Genomic DNA, 12,940 nt, shown 5'->3' with positions numbered 1-12,940 from the left:
AAGACTTGATATCTTACATTCTGTAAGTCTATTATCTAGATTTATGAATTGTGCAACTGAAACACATCTTACAACTGCTAAAAGAGTCCTTAGATATGTGAGAGGAACACTGGATTATGGAATCAGATTTTGTGCAAATTAGGATTATGTTTTGCAAGGTTATTTAGATAGTGATTGGGGAGGTTCGCTTGATGATTTGAAAAGCATTTCAAGTTACTGTTTCAAGTTTGGTTTAAATTACAGTAGAAGTTGAATTTATTGCAACTAGTGCTGCTATCAATCAACCTTTTTGGTTAATTTTTTTAACGGATTTGAAGCAAAAAGGATGCACAAAAGTGTTCATTGATAATCAAGCTGCAATTTCTATCTCTAACAATCCTATTTTTCATGGGAAAATGAAACATTTCAATATCAAATTATTTTCTCTTAAAGAAGTGCTGAAGAAAGGTTTAATTGGTTTAAAGTACTACAAATCTAAATTTCAAATAGCTGATATATTTACAAAGCTCTTACCAATAAGCAAGTTTGAGTTTCTTAGAGAAACTTGGAGTTTGCAGCAACTAAAGCAAGAAGGAGTGTTCAAGTTGTGCTTCAACTGCTTAAGATTTAGTCAAAACAACCTTGATGATTTTCTGTTTCATTATTGTTGCTAATTTAGGGGATTGTTGATAATAAAATCTGGTAATTGTTTGATTCTAGTTCATGGGCCGCAATGCAAAGCCTGTGACCATCGCACAAAATTCATCCCATGGAGGTCTATCAATTGGATGGGGATCATTTGACCCACAAAAATTGGTCCGATTTAAAGAACTGATGGAGAAGCCTGTTTATTTGAAGCCTAGGTAACCCAATGAAGCAGATATGAAAAATTAGGTTACCTTGTTAAATAGGAAAATGAATAATATATGATAAGATTTGATTTGATTTGATTTGATTGCGTAAATCTTGTAAATACCTTAATTGTAAGGATAAGCTTCATCTCGTTTGTCGATATAAAATTAGCTAGACCGTTGAATTTTGGGGAGCTTAACTATAAATAGGGAGCCTGCCCCTCAGTTATAAATCACCCATTGTATTTCATTCTTTAATTGTGAATACTAAATTGAGAGCATTTACTTAAACACCTTTCGTGCATTGTTTTTCTACGGTTATTCTATTCTTTTGAGCATTTTTTTTTGGCTTGTGTTGCTTACGTTATATAAATTGGTGCCTTGAAAGAATTCTGGGAGAATCCTTACTTTATGAGAATTAGGCTGACTTAGGTACATTTGAGTCGAAGAAATTGCTTAAGGCTGCACGGATTGCGAGACTAAAGGTCTAATCTCGTAACTCTAGGATGTGGTTGTTATTTTTTATGTATTTAAATAGCACTTCAACTCAATAAAAATGTGAATCAACCAACAATTATTTCCATATTTCTTTTCTCCTAGCGTTTATCTTTCTTTATTTTAAGTTACAACAAAATTTTATTCCAATAGATTGAATTTATTCCAATAGTTTTGGACCACCCTTCTTTGTTGCACATTTAACTATTTCATACTCCCATTCCATCATTTTTATCAAGTAGGGAAAAAAAATTTACAGATACACACAGTGCACTTGATTTATAGGGTTCTTTTTTTCGATGAAGTCAAGTTGAAGTAACAGAGTAATTCATTGATATGGGTTCGAATGGTGTCACTCATAAGATACTTTTTAAGTTGTTGCTAACATCATGCCATATAAGGAAAAAAAGGTCAAAGGTGAATACGATCCAACCTATTGGCACAATAAAAAAATTTATGTTACACTCTTGAGTTACCGATTGAGTCACCAGACGATTCATAAAAGAATTGTTTAACTTAATAGGACTTTTTCTCTTATTTTCGTTTCTTCCATGCGAATGACATGTGATAAATGTGTAGAACTCTTTAGAATTTTGAGTGTTGGAGTCTAACTCCAACCTACACTCTAATATAGAAAATTATTTTAAAATGATTTAAAATTATGAAAATTATAATAAATGATTAAAAAATAATTCTCTATATTTTTAATCATTATTTGTTCGGGTTCATCCTGAACTTGGTTTTTCAAATGATAATTAAAAAAATATTTATTTTAAGTTTTTAAATTTTTTTTAATATTTGCTGACGTCGTACATGAGGTATACATGTCACTCCACATGTCGCTACCTACTTACTTCGTTAATCACATCATCACTTAATAGTAAAAATAGATGAAATTTTTAACGAAATAACTAATTTACTCTTTAATTTAATATAAATAAATAATTTACCTATTTTTAAATAAAATGAGCAAAATACAATTCGAACTTCTAGTATAGGATTTTAATGATACTTTTGCCTATAAGAAGGTTAGTTGGGAATAAAATTTGGACCGTTAGTTGGTGTTTTCTGTTTTGAACGACGGTTACATCCCTCCAAATTCCAAACGTATTCTATTATTCTCCCGCCCCTACTTTCCTTTCTAATATATAAAAATGATAATTATTATAAAATAATATCAACGAAAACAGTCATTAAAGTATTTTATTCGCACATCTTTTTATCGTATTTGTAACTCGATTCAATAAAGGTTTTATTAAAATTGCTATTCCACCACAACATTGCTATTTTCTATTCTAATTTCTCACCGCCCAAATTCTTGTTCTTATATTACAGTCATTCATTTCAACAAATTCATTCTAAATTATGACGCGTGTCTCTTTATAATTTGGTTCATTCTATCATTAAAAAATATTGTAAAGTATTTCTCTTTTTGACACAAGGCTTAAAACTACTCATAATTCCTTCCCAACTTATAAATAGGAGGATAATGCGCTTAAACATACTTGAACTCACGTTCCCCTGCGTTAGCAACAATATCCATGCCAATTGAGTTATATGATGACAAAATTAAAACATAATAATATATAAATTCAATTTTAGAAACATGATAATTGATATTAGACTAAATTTAAATAAATAATCTTTTGAAATTATTTTTAAAATATAAATATTATAATAGTAAATGTTGTGAAATTCTATTTTTTAGTTTTAATTTAATTTTAATTATTAATTAGTGAATGTAGATAAAATTACATTTCTTGAAAGAAAACAATTTTTGTGATAAATCATATTATAAATGAAAAACAAAGTATTAATGAAAAGATCGAAGTATATTAAATCATTAAGAATGAGATGTAAATCAATCTATTTATTGAACTAGTTATTGCAATTTCTTTGCTAATGGTTTGGATCTCTAGTCTCATTTGCCCTATAAAATATTAGCTATATTTATATAAAATTCTGATAAAATCTCATTTCATAAATCAGAAAATAAGTGGATTTTTATTTTTAGATTTTTATGACATTTTAAAATAAAATAACTTAACTCACTCTTTTAAAATCATATCTTTAAAACTATTTTTCCTTAAATAAAAATACCATCCATGTAATGATATATATACATATATTTGATAGACCTATATAATCCATTTAATATATATTTAATGGCAAAGGTGAAGGCTTCAAGTTCGAGATTTATCATCTACAATTTTATGAGTAGGATTTCGAATTCTCTCATATGTAGTTGCAATGAATGGGTTTTAGTCTAATAGGTGCAGTCAATTTGTTGTTTTTGTTTCCATTAATTCTTAATCTGTTTATGATATAATTATTTGATTTTGCATTGTGATTACTCAATACTGAAGTCTGTAATAGTTTGATATCTAATATTTAAATATCCGGCATCCTTACAAGAGGGGGCAATAATGGCATTTTGATTTTGACAAGAGCAAACAAAAATCAATATGCCAGAAATAAGCTAAAATTTTGAGAAAAAAACTGTCGTTATTTTTTCCTAACCTTTGAATACTTTTCGTAATCGAATTCCTCACTCGAAAACTGTAAGTGCTCGAATCAATTTATCTTTTTTCGTGCGATTTAAACTAGAAATTATATATCAAGCATTGTATTGGTTTTGATTTTACTTGTGAAGTTAGGTAGAAATTTTGTTTATTATTGATTAATGTCTTTTTTACATTGCATAAATAAGATGATTTTATTAAAGCGTTTTTTTCTGGGATCTCATTGGAACCAAGAATTCTGAAAACCCAATTTGATTCCTCGGAAAAATCAGGAGAAAAACATGATATTTATGTATGTGTGCGTGTGTATATAACATTGTAAGTTAAAAAATCTGTATCTTCAGAAATTTACGCTCTTAAAGAATGTTATGCTTTTTCTTTTGTATGTGAAAGAAGCTAGGTTTTTTGCTGCTTTCTTTTTTATTTGCAAAAAGTTCTAAAATAATGAAAAGAGTTTGTAATAGTTCACATTATTCTATTTTCTTCTACAATTTGAGATACCCATTTTGATGATTCAATTATAGATGTAATGTGTAAATGTGAGTTTTTTTTTTTTTAAGGTAATTTTACAAGTTGGTGAAATAGGAGATGCTTATTAGAACTTCAATAAAATCAACGAAGATCATTATTGAGGATGGCTTGTAGAGGATGCTTAGAATGCTTGCTGAAGCTCTTGAACTTTTTGATGACTGTTGCTGGTTTGGCAATGGTTGGATATGGAATCTACTTGTTTGTTAAGTACAAAGATGCTGCTGATACAGTCATGCTTTTGTCACCTGTGGGCAGTGATCAAGACTTGATACAGCTTGGTCGGCCAATGCTCATGGCTGTGTCTCTTTCGTCTAGTATATTTGATAATCTACCAAAAGCATGGTATGAGTTCACAATATTTGCTTATAATTAGATATTTTTTGTCTTATTTCAAAATATGGCTATGTAGAATATGTAAAATTGCCCTTCATTCGCTGCCCTTGAATTCCAATCATACTAGCTTTAATGGTTTCTTCTTCCGAGATCCCCCTGATGCTTGGTGGTGGGGTCATTTTACTTGTTATACAATGTTACCGTTGGCTTGGTGGCAGTTAATATTTGGAATGCGATTTGGTGTTACCTCGTAGGCTTGCTAGTCTTGACTCTTGATGATTCCTGCAAAATAGGTAATAGCTAGGGTAGTTCCAAGGCAGTGAGAGTGCTAACTATTCTTCCTTTTCCCCCCTTGGTTATCTATGATTCACGCAAGAAAGAGAAGAACTCAATCATGCTGTCATCATTTTGGGCTCAGATTGTGTTGATCTTGATTTAACGTCCGAGGCTAGCTAGGCTGAGTTTGAGCAGCTGCAATTTGTATCCACCATTCTGGTTCATGACTAGTCAACTATTTGTTCTCTGATTTCTCATGGTCATGTGTATTATTGAAGGATATAGTGCTAATTTATTTATTTATATGCTTGTTTTCAAGTGCTCATTTGAGTAGAATTGTCTGCATGTTCTCTCGAGTTTTGACCGTCCAATTTCTAATTTTGCAGGTTTTTATATTTATTTATTGGAGTAGGTGTGGTTCTCTTCATTATATCCTGTTTTGGTTGTATTGGCACTGCGACAAGGAATTTATGTTGCTTGACTTGTGTATCCTAATTACTCATTTGATGTTTTCCAAAGTGGCAATAATGATGTCACGTGGATATCATGTAGCATCATAGCAAAGTTATAATCTAGTTGTTCACGGATAGCTAATTGGTTAATCCTCCTTCTCCAATCATTTTTGTTCTCTTTCACGATGATTGGTTTCCTTAAGGCAACATAGTATTCGCTGCTCGTAATCTTGTTGATCTTGGTGGAACTGGGATGTGCAGCTTTCATTTTTTTTGACAAAAGCTGGAAAGATGTAAGTTTTGTGTTAACTTTTTGGTCCCTTCCTGCACCCTTATCCAATTGAAGATGGTCTGCTTGTTTATCTAATCTGTGCTAATTTCTTTAGGAGATTCCTACGGATAAGACAGGAGATTTTGACATGATATATGAATTTCTGGAAGAAAACTGGACTATTCTCAAATGGGTTGCTCTCGGAATTGTTGTCCTAGAGGTAAGAGTAATGTGACTGTGCCGCTAATCCCTAGGACTTATAGATTACTTCACATGCAAGTACCCTCATGTTCATTCTACTGCTCAATACTGAGCTTCAGTTGATAGATTGAGAGTCGTTGAAGGAAGTTAATTCTAGCACAAGGATTCCCCTTGGACTTCCTATTAATTTAAAACATGCAAACTTCATTTTTTATTCATGGCATTTGCAGTTTGTTTCTTTGTACTTTAAGTTAGCTTTTGGAAATATGGCAGGATGCTTTGGGATGACAATTCCCAGAATAGCCTACGATTCCTTGTTCTTACTAAGTAGTTAGGGTTTGGCCTTGGATGTCTATCTGTGGCGAATATATCCTGCATACACAAATAGATATGATCATATTTAAAGGCTGTAATCAAAGATTAAAGTCAAATGCATTTAATTTTATCATAATGAAGGGAAGTTGAAAACTTCATCATCTATCATTAATGGGGACATTTTCTGTTCTGTTCTTTTCTGTGTGGATTATAAGCTGATTGTAAACGAAATTATTTCAGTTATAAGAGACTGTCACTTGGAGAAATCTGTGTTATATTTATCAAAAGCAAAAGTAAGTTGATAAGTTGCCTTGTATGTTCTGTATGCATAGAAACCAGATGGAGTTGTGCTTTATGACCTTTTTTTTCCCGTGCTGGATGATAATGGCACAGAAAAATGAATATTTATTGCTTTGGTGCTGTTTTTGCATCAAAATGAAGCCGTGAATCAATTGAAAACTGCCACTGATGTCTCCTAGAATAACATCCAGGCTGCTTTAATTTCTGTGGGCACTAATATTACAGATTGGGTGTGATAACCACTTGAACTTGCAGGCTTTCATTTTCTTGTTAGCACTTATGGTCAGGGCTGCCAATATTCCTGCTGATTATGACAGTGATGATGAGTTCATTGCACCAAGGGAACAAAGACAGCCTTTAATTAGCAGGCCACCCTCAGTTCCAGCTTCAGGTGTACCTGTTTCTGTCAGCCTTGATCAACGGCCCAGTAGAAATGATGCTTGGAGTGCACGTATGAGAGAAAAGGTGCTTTCTTTCTCTTTGATAGATTGACATATAATTGTCTTCTCTTGTAACGTTGCTTGCACCAATTCTCACATCATAACTTGATTTTCTGGAGACTGGGGTCCTTCTGTTGAATTAATAATCTGATAAGTGCTAACATTAAGGGTTTAAGATTATTATGTAAATTTGAATACTAAAATCTTGAATCAAATGCTTGTGTTAAATGAATGTTCTTTCTCTGGCCAACACATCCTACCTGACAGTAAATAGCAATAAGAAAATCTCAAACTACTACTTTTGGTAAAATTCTAAAATATTCTGCAATTCTCCGTATATATTTAGGACAGATCATATTTTGGTTGCCGGTGGGCCAAAATGCATATTTAGATTATCAGAATGGAGAACCCCTCCCTCTAACCCCCAATGTTTAGCTCTCCTTATTGTTCTCTTAACCTTTTGCTTAATTTGTAGCTCTAACATTGTTTTTCACTGGTTATGTATTGAATCAGTATGGGCTGGATACATCTGAGTTCACATACAACCCCGCAGAGTCAAACAGGTACCAGCAGGTGGTGCCACCACCAGCCGAAGAAAGAAGCCGTTGCACAATTATGTGATGAAGAATGATATTCTGGGTTTTTGGCAGAAATCTTGATTTGGTTGGCTTCCTAAAAGATAGCATGAGAACTTAAGGGTTTTTTTTTTTTCTTTTCTTTTGGTTGATCTTATGTAGGATACACAAATTCAGTTACTTTATATGTATTCCCACTCCCGCTCCATTTGATCTCTTTTAGAGATCAAACATTTTCCAAATGCTTAAACCATTTTTGTGTGTAAAATTTGGACTGCTACAGTTGGGTTTCACAATAAGTTGCAGCTGAGCTTAACTGTTTAGGCTTATAAATTCTTTTGCAGCCATCAAGGAGGGTCGTAGCTACCCATCAATTAGATATAGTGAGGAGGCAAATACAACTCTGCCTTTTCACTTATCTCTTCTTTCCCATGCAGTAAAAGGGTAATACGCCATAAAATGATAAAGAAAGTAAGCTTATAATGGACGTCCACAAGCTCCATAGTATTTTACAAAAAAAAAAAAAAGAGTTAGGGATTGCATATGTTAAGAATTAAAGGAAAAAAAAGTTAACAAATTCAAATTAAATCAATATAAAATATAAATAAATGAATGATCGGAATATAATTATATACATGACAATTATGGTAAGATTAGAATGTTGTATTTTTTTATTATCAATTTACATAAACCATGTTTTTTTCTCTTTGAATAATACCAATAATTTTTCAAACTCGTGGCATAGCCTTGTAGGTTTCAACCTATGGGTGTGAAGTTGAAGTCTGAACCGATGGTAAAAAGTAGTTGAAAGGAGAGCGCCCCAAAATAGAAGTCAACAAACGTACCATCATCTTCTATTCCCTCGAAATTGATTTCCCAACGCACGAACACAGTAGTTGGTTAAATAAAAGACAGTAATTTAGTAGCATTGTTAAGTGGAAGTCAGTTTCACTGTTCTTTTTTATAGCGTCCCCATCGCAGCATTCATTTAAACGCCCCCAAGGTAAACCCTTCTCCACTCTGTGGTCCAAACCCTCAAATTCCCCATTTCATAAACACAACACAACAAAACAAATCAATGATGACCCCCCCCCGGCTCCAGTTTCCATTTGGGTTAATATATTTTTTGAGTAGTTGGTAGTGATGAAAGTTGACGATAAAGGATTATGTGTAATGCATAAAGGTGAGTGTTCGATGGATTCGAGTGAAAATTTTGGGGTTAATCGAGTTAACGAGCTTTATTTTATCATATTAACTCGATTTAAAATTTTTTCGAATCGAGTCGAGTCGAATCGAGTGAAATTATTTGAGTTAAATTAAAAAAATTAAACTTATCAAATTAAAATCGTATTACAGTATAACTAATTTCATGTTAAAGCATATAAATTTGAAACCATATATATTTAAAAACTTTTTCAAAGCAAAATAAAAAATATTTTAGTATAATAAACTTGAATCATTAATTCTTATTCAATTCCCAAAATTATTCTAGACAATTTTAAATTTTTAACTTTCTTTATATATTTTTTATAATTTTTGTTGAAATTTTTATAATTTTTTAAAAATATAAATTTTGAAATTTTTATAAATATTTTGAATTTTGAAAATTATTTTGAATTATTTTGTAATTTTTTTTGTCGAGAGAGATCAATTTATTCATTTTCAAACTTGACGGTGATAAAAGGGTATTTATACAAATCTATTATTCGAATTATTCGAGTTATTCGAATTATAAAATTAAACTCGATTCAAACTCAAAACTCAAAACTTAAATTATATATTCAAGTTGACTCAAATAATTTGAATAATTCGAAATTTAATTTAATTTTTTTAATTTTCGAATTAAATCAAATTTTGCTCAAAGCATACAGCTTCCCATTTTTGTCTTTTGATGATTCGCTAATTAAGTGATGACAAACCTCAACAAAAGCTTTATTCTTGATCCAATTCCTCAAATAATCAGGATAATGATGGGAAAGTTTGTCTGCTTTTAAAATTAAAATTGAAGGGTTCTGAATTGTATATGCAGTGATGGTGGGTAATTTTACAAGAAAATGACTAATTACAACTACTAATCAATATTTTTGTACCTTCTGCTTTGTGGTGGTCCATGACTTGAAACAATCAACGGATCCAAAGAAAGAATTTTAAAAAGAGGGGGAGGTTTTGGTAATTTGCCTCTGGTTTTGAACTTTTAATCGATTTATGGTAATGTTATTGATGGACTAAATAAAATTTATATTTAACAAATTAGTGTGATACAACCTTCTCAAATACTTAACTAATCGGCATCGCCATGCTTTATGGTAAAAATATGTGTCTTGATAAGTAGATGGAAAATTGGTGAAAGTAATACTATATTTTGATCTTGAAAGAATTGTCCATCTGGGGGGGCGTGAATCAGGTGAACTCCATTTCGGTTTCTTTTTTCTTTTTAAGTGTTTGGATGCTGACACTTTTGGTGTATAATTTCAACAAGGCTCTTGTGCGACTGTGACGCGAAACCCATTTCCCAACAACTCTTAATTTTTCTTATTAAAACTTTCTTTTTTTTTAATAACCATCATAAATCACATAACATGGTTAAAAATACTATAAACTCTTACCCAAATATTAATGGAGAAAGAAACAAACTAACAATATTGCGATATTAAAGAGATATGTGACATTAATCAATGGTTAATAATTGCATCTTAATTCTTATCACTTTTAGATCACTTTGATGATAAAATATCATTCTTAAAAATTCTATTGCGTGCTACATTATCTATTCATCTCCTCTTTATCTTCATTTTAAACTCTAATATTGCTTTTACCATCACATTACTCTATCTTGATAAAACTCTCAGGTAATAATTTCTAACAACACTTGGTAAGATGTGTTAGGACACAATAAAAAATAAAAACTAAAAGAAATTAAATTAGAGCCATTTACTAGCTTTCACTTGGTGATACTTGACACAGTTTTTTTTTGAGGCTGTGTAAGAGAAGAGTTATAAAAGGTAAAAAGATCTTTTTAATCCCTCTCTATTTCGATGTTGAGCAAATTGGCCTCACTAATATTTGTCAATTTTGGAAAGTGAGCATCTAAGAACAATTAACCAAAACATTAATGTTTTTGATCAATTTTACATAATTCAATTTATATAATAACAAAATTAGCTCTCAAGGTTTATACATTTTCCATATATAAGCTAAAGTATTTTGTAAATATTGAATGTTTAATTTGTTGTTATATCTATCAAATTTATGTACAATTGATAGAAAATATTAATTCTATTCACTTTTGAAATTATTATGAATTAAATTTGCTTTGATTTAAAAATAATTTATTCAAAATAAAAATTGAAAGAGATTAGAATGATGTTTTACTTATTTTTAGTATATGTAATGTAATTTTATTTTACATATTTCTAAATCATTTTTTCACCTAACATTAATCACTAATTCAACTATGGTTACACTAATCAAATATTTTTAAAGTTGTTCATTACTCGATATTAATTAATTTATTCAGTAATATGAACATTTAATACTCTATAAATATGAGAGGAAAGTTGATATATAGAAGTTTAGAGGATATGTTAGCTCGCATTATAGAAGAGGCCATATTCAAGCCGTACAAATGTCAGCTTTCCGACCCACATGATGGATCTGACTGCCGCTTTAATCATCGTTCTGACTATGGAATTTTCAGCGTTATTGAATTTGCTCCAGAAAAAAATTTATAATTTAAAAGTATCAGACCATCCAATACATATATGTGCTCAAAACCTCTTAGCCAAGCAAACAGCAGACACATAGCTAAATAAAATTGAAATAGCATTCGACATATACACCTTTTTAACAGTTCTTTACACTTAAAAGTTATCTCTTCACGTTCTAAGGTTCTTTCGTCTCTTTTCACAGTTGAGAATCTGTGTCTGATTAATAACTAAGTAATTCATAACATCCAAATTGGCAACATCAGACTTGTCTTTGCCAGTTGCTTAAACATTGAACTGTCATGTCATGAGATATGAACTTGAGGGTATAAAGCCAATAAAGTGTACATGGATGCTGCTTCCAAGTGAAGGCTGTAAAGATATACATACTTTCTGTCGAGTGATAGAGAAACTTTACAATAGTGGATTTTGATGAACGCATGTACATAGAATAGTTGGCGCTAATTCCATTTCCATGCATTCTTATCCTTTTTATCTTTTTCTTTTTGAGATTTCAATGGCATTTTTTGATTTGTGGACACCGTGGAGAAAAGATAAAGTAAGGCTTAAGCTTGCGTAAAAGAAGGGTTGAAAATAAGATCGATCTATGCTGTGTTTCTACCAAATGACATCGACTAAAGGCAAGGCATTGCTGGACCTTTTAAGGGGGAAAAAGAAAAGAGAAAGCTTTGCAAATATACTTTGAAGTTGGCCTGTTTCTACACATTTCTTCCTTGGGGACCAACTTTTTTTCCTGTTCTTTTTTGAGGTATTATTTTCCTTTTTTAAGTGTGATTTAATTGTCATTTGATGACAAATTAATATAGAAATTTATAAAAATTATTATAAATGACAATTTTTATATAATTATAAAAATAATTAAAATTGAAAAAATATTATATGCATTATAAAAATATAAAAATGACTTTTAAACATTAAAAATTATAAAAAATTATATGAAGCATAAAAACTACAAAATAAAATAAAAATATATGAAAAATATAAAAAAACTAATTTTTTTTTTCATTTGCATACTAACCAACGTTAATACTTCAATAACTATTAAAAATTATAAAATATTTATTTGATCCTTGAAGTCATTTGCTATGCTCGTTTACCACAGACCTCCCGAAAGCTTACATCCTCTTCGTCCATTATCGATGACAAGGGAGTGTTTTAAGTTGTAAACTAAAGTGAGATAAGAGGTTGAGAAGGCAAATGAGAATGAACCTATATATAAAATTGTAAATATTTTTATATTTTTACGTTTTTGGAGTTTTATATTATTTTTATTTTTTCAATATTTTATATTCTTTTTGAATAATTTTTAATAATACATTTTTTATTTTTATTTTATAATACTTTAATTAATTTTCTATATCTTAAACATTTTTCATAATTTATATTTTTTATCATTTATAATAATTTTATAATTTTCTATATTTTATAATTTTGCACATTAATGTTTTTTATGATCTTTAAAAATATTTTTATAATTTTATTAAAAATTATGATTTTTATAATTTTTTTATAAATTTTAAAGGTAAAATACCCGTTTCCACCACGTTACACAATCTTATCATGTCACATGACTAAACCCTTCCCCAAAAATGAATGTTGTTATTCTATAATAGTTTACCGTTAACTTTAATGATAAAAAATTAACTAATTGTAATTTTAACATTCAAAAGTTTA

General features: G+C 30.2%; 1 protein-coding gene across 2 annotated transcripts; it reads left to right on the top strand.

The window, feature by feature from the left end:
• Nucleotides 1-3,456: 3,456 nt before the first annotated feature.
• Nucleotides 3,457-7,874, top strand: LOC105765033 (tobamovirus multiplication protein 2A). Of its 2 annotated transcripts, none has more exons than XM_012583916.2 (7): nucleotides 3,457-3,542; nucleotides 4,408-4,720; nucleotides 5,374-5,473; nucleotides 5,652-5,732; nucleotides 5,826-5,930; nucleotides 6,782-6,991; nucleotides 7,480-7,874. In XM_012583916.2, the coding sequence occupies exons 2-7, from the start codon at nucleotides 4,482-4,484 to the stop codon at nucleotides 7,585-7,587; spliced, it is 843 nt and encodes a 280-aa protein (XP_012439370.1). In that variant the 5' UTR covers nucleotides 3,457-3,542; nucleotides 4,408-4,481; the 3' UTR covers nucleotides 7,588-7,874. The 2 variants fall into 2 exon arrangements, with proteins under 2 accessions (XP_012439370.1, XP_012439369.1); XM_012583915.2 differs by lacking the exon at nucleotides 3,457-3,542 and adding an exon at nucleotides 3,716-3,886.
• Nucleotides 7,875-12,940: the final 5,066 nt, after the last annotated feature.

This window comes from Gossypium raimondii, chromosome 12 (assembly GCF_025698545.1).
Source record: "Gossypium raimondii isolate GPD5lz chromosome 12, ASM2569854v1, whole genome shotgun sequence".
Taxonomy (NCBI): Eukaryota; Viridiplantae; Streptophyta; class Magnoliopsida; order Malvales; family Malvaceae; genus Gossypium; species Gossypium raimondii.
This window is presented reverse-complemented; position numbering and strand designations above follow the sequence as displayed.

Bases quoted from the DNA above. Each gene is read 5' to 3' on its own strand.
- LOC105765033 (XM_012583916.2), top strand. From the start codon at position 4,482: ATGGCTTGTAGAGGATGCTTAGAATGCTTGCTGAAGCTCTTGAACTTT. The intron at 4,721-5,373 runs GTATGAGTTCAC...CTAATTTTGCAG, and splicing joins GATAATCTACCAAAAGCATG to GTTTTTATATTTATTTATTG. The intron at 6,992-7,479 runs GTGCTTTCTTTC...GTATTGAATCAG, and splicing joins GTGCACGTATGAGAGAAAAG to TATGGGCTGGATACATCTGA.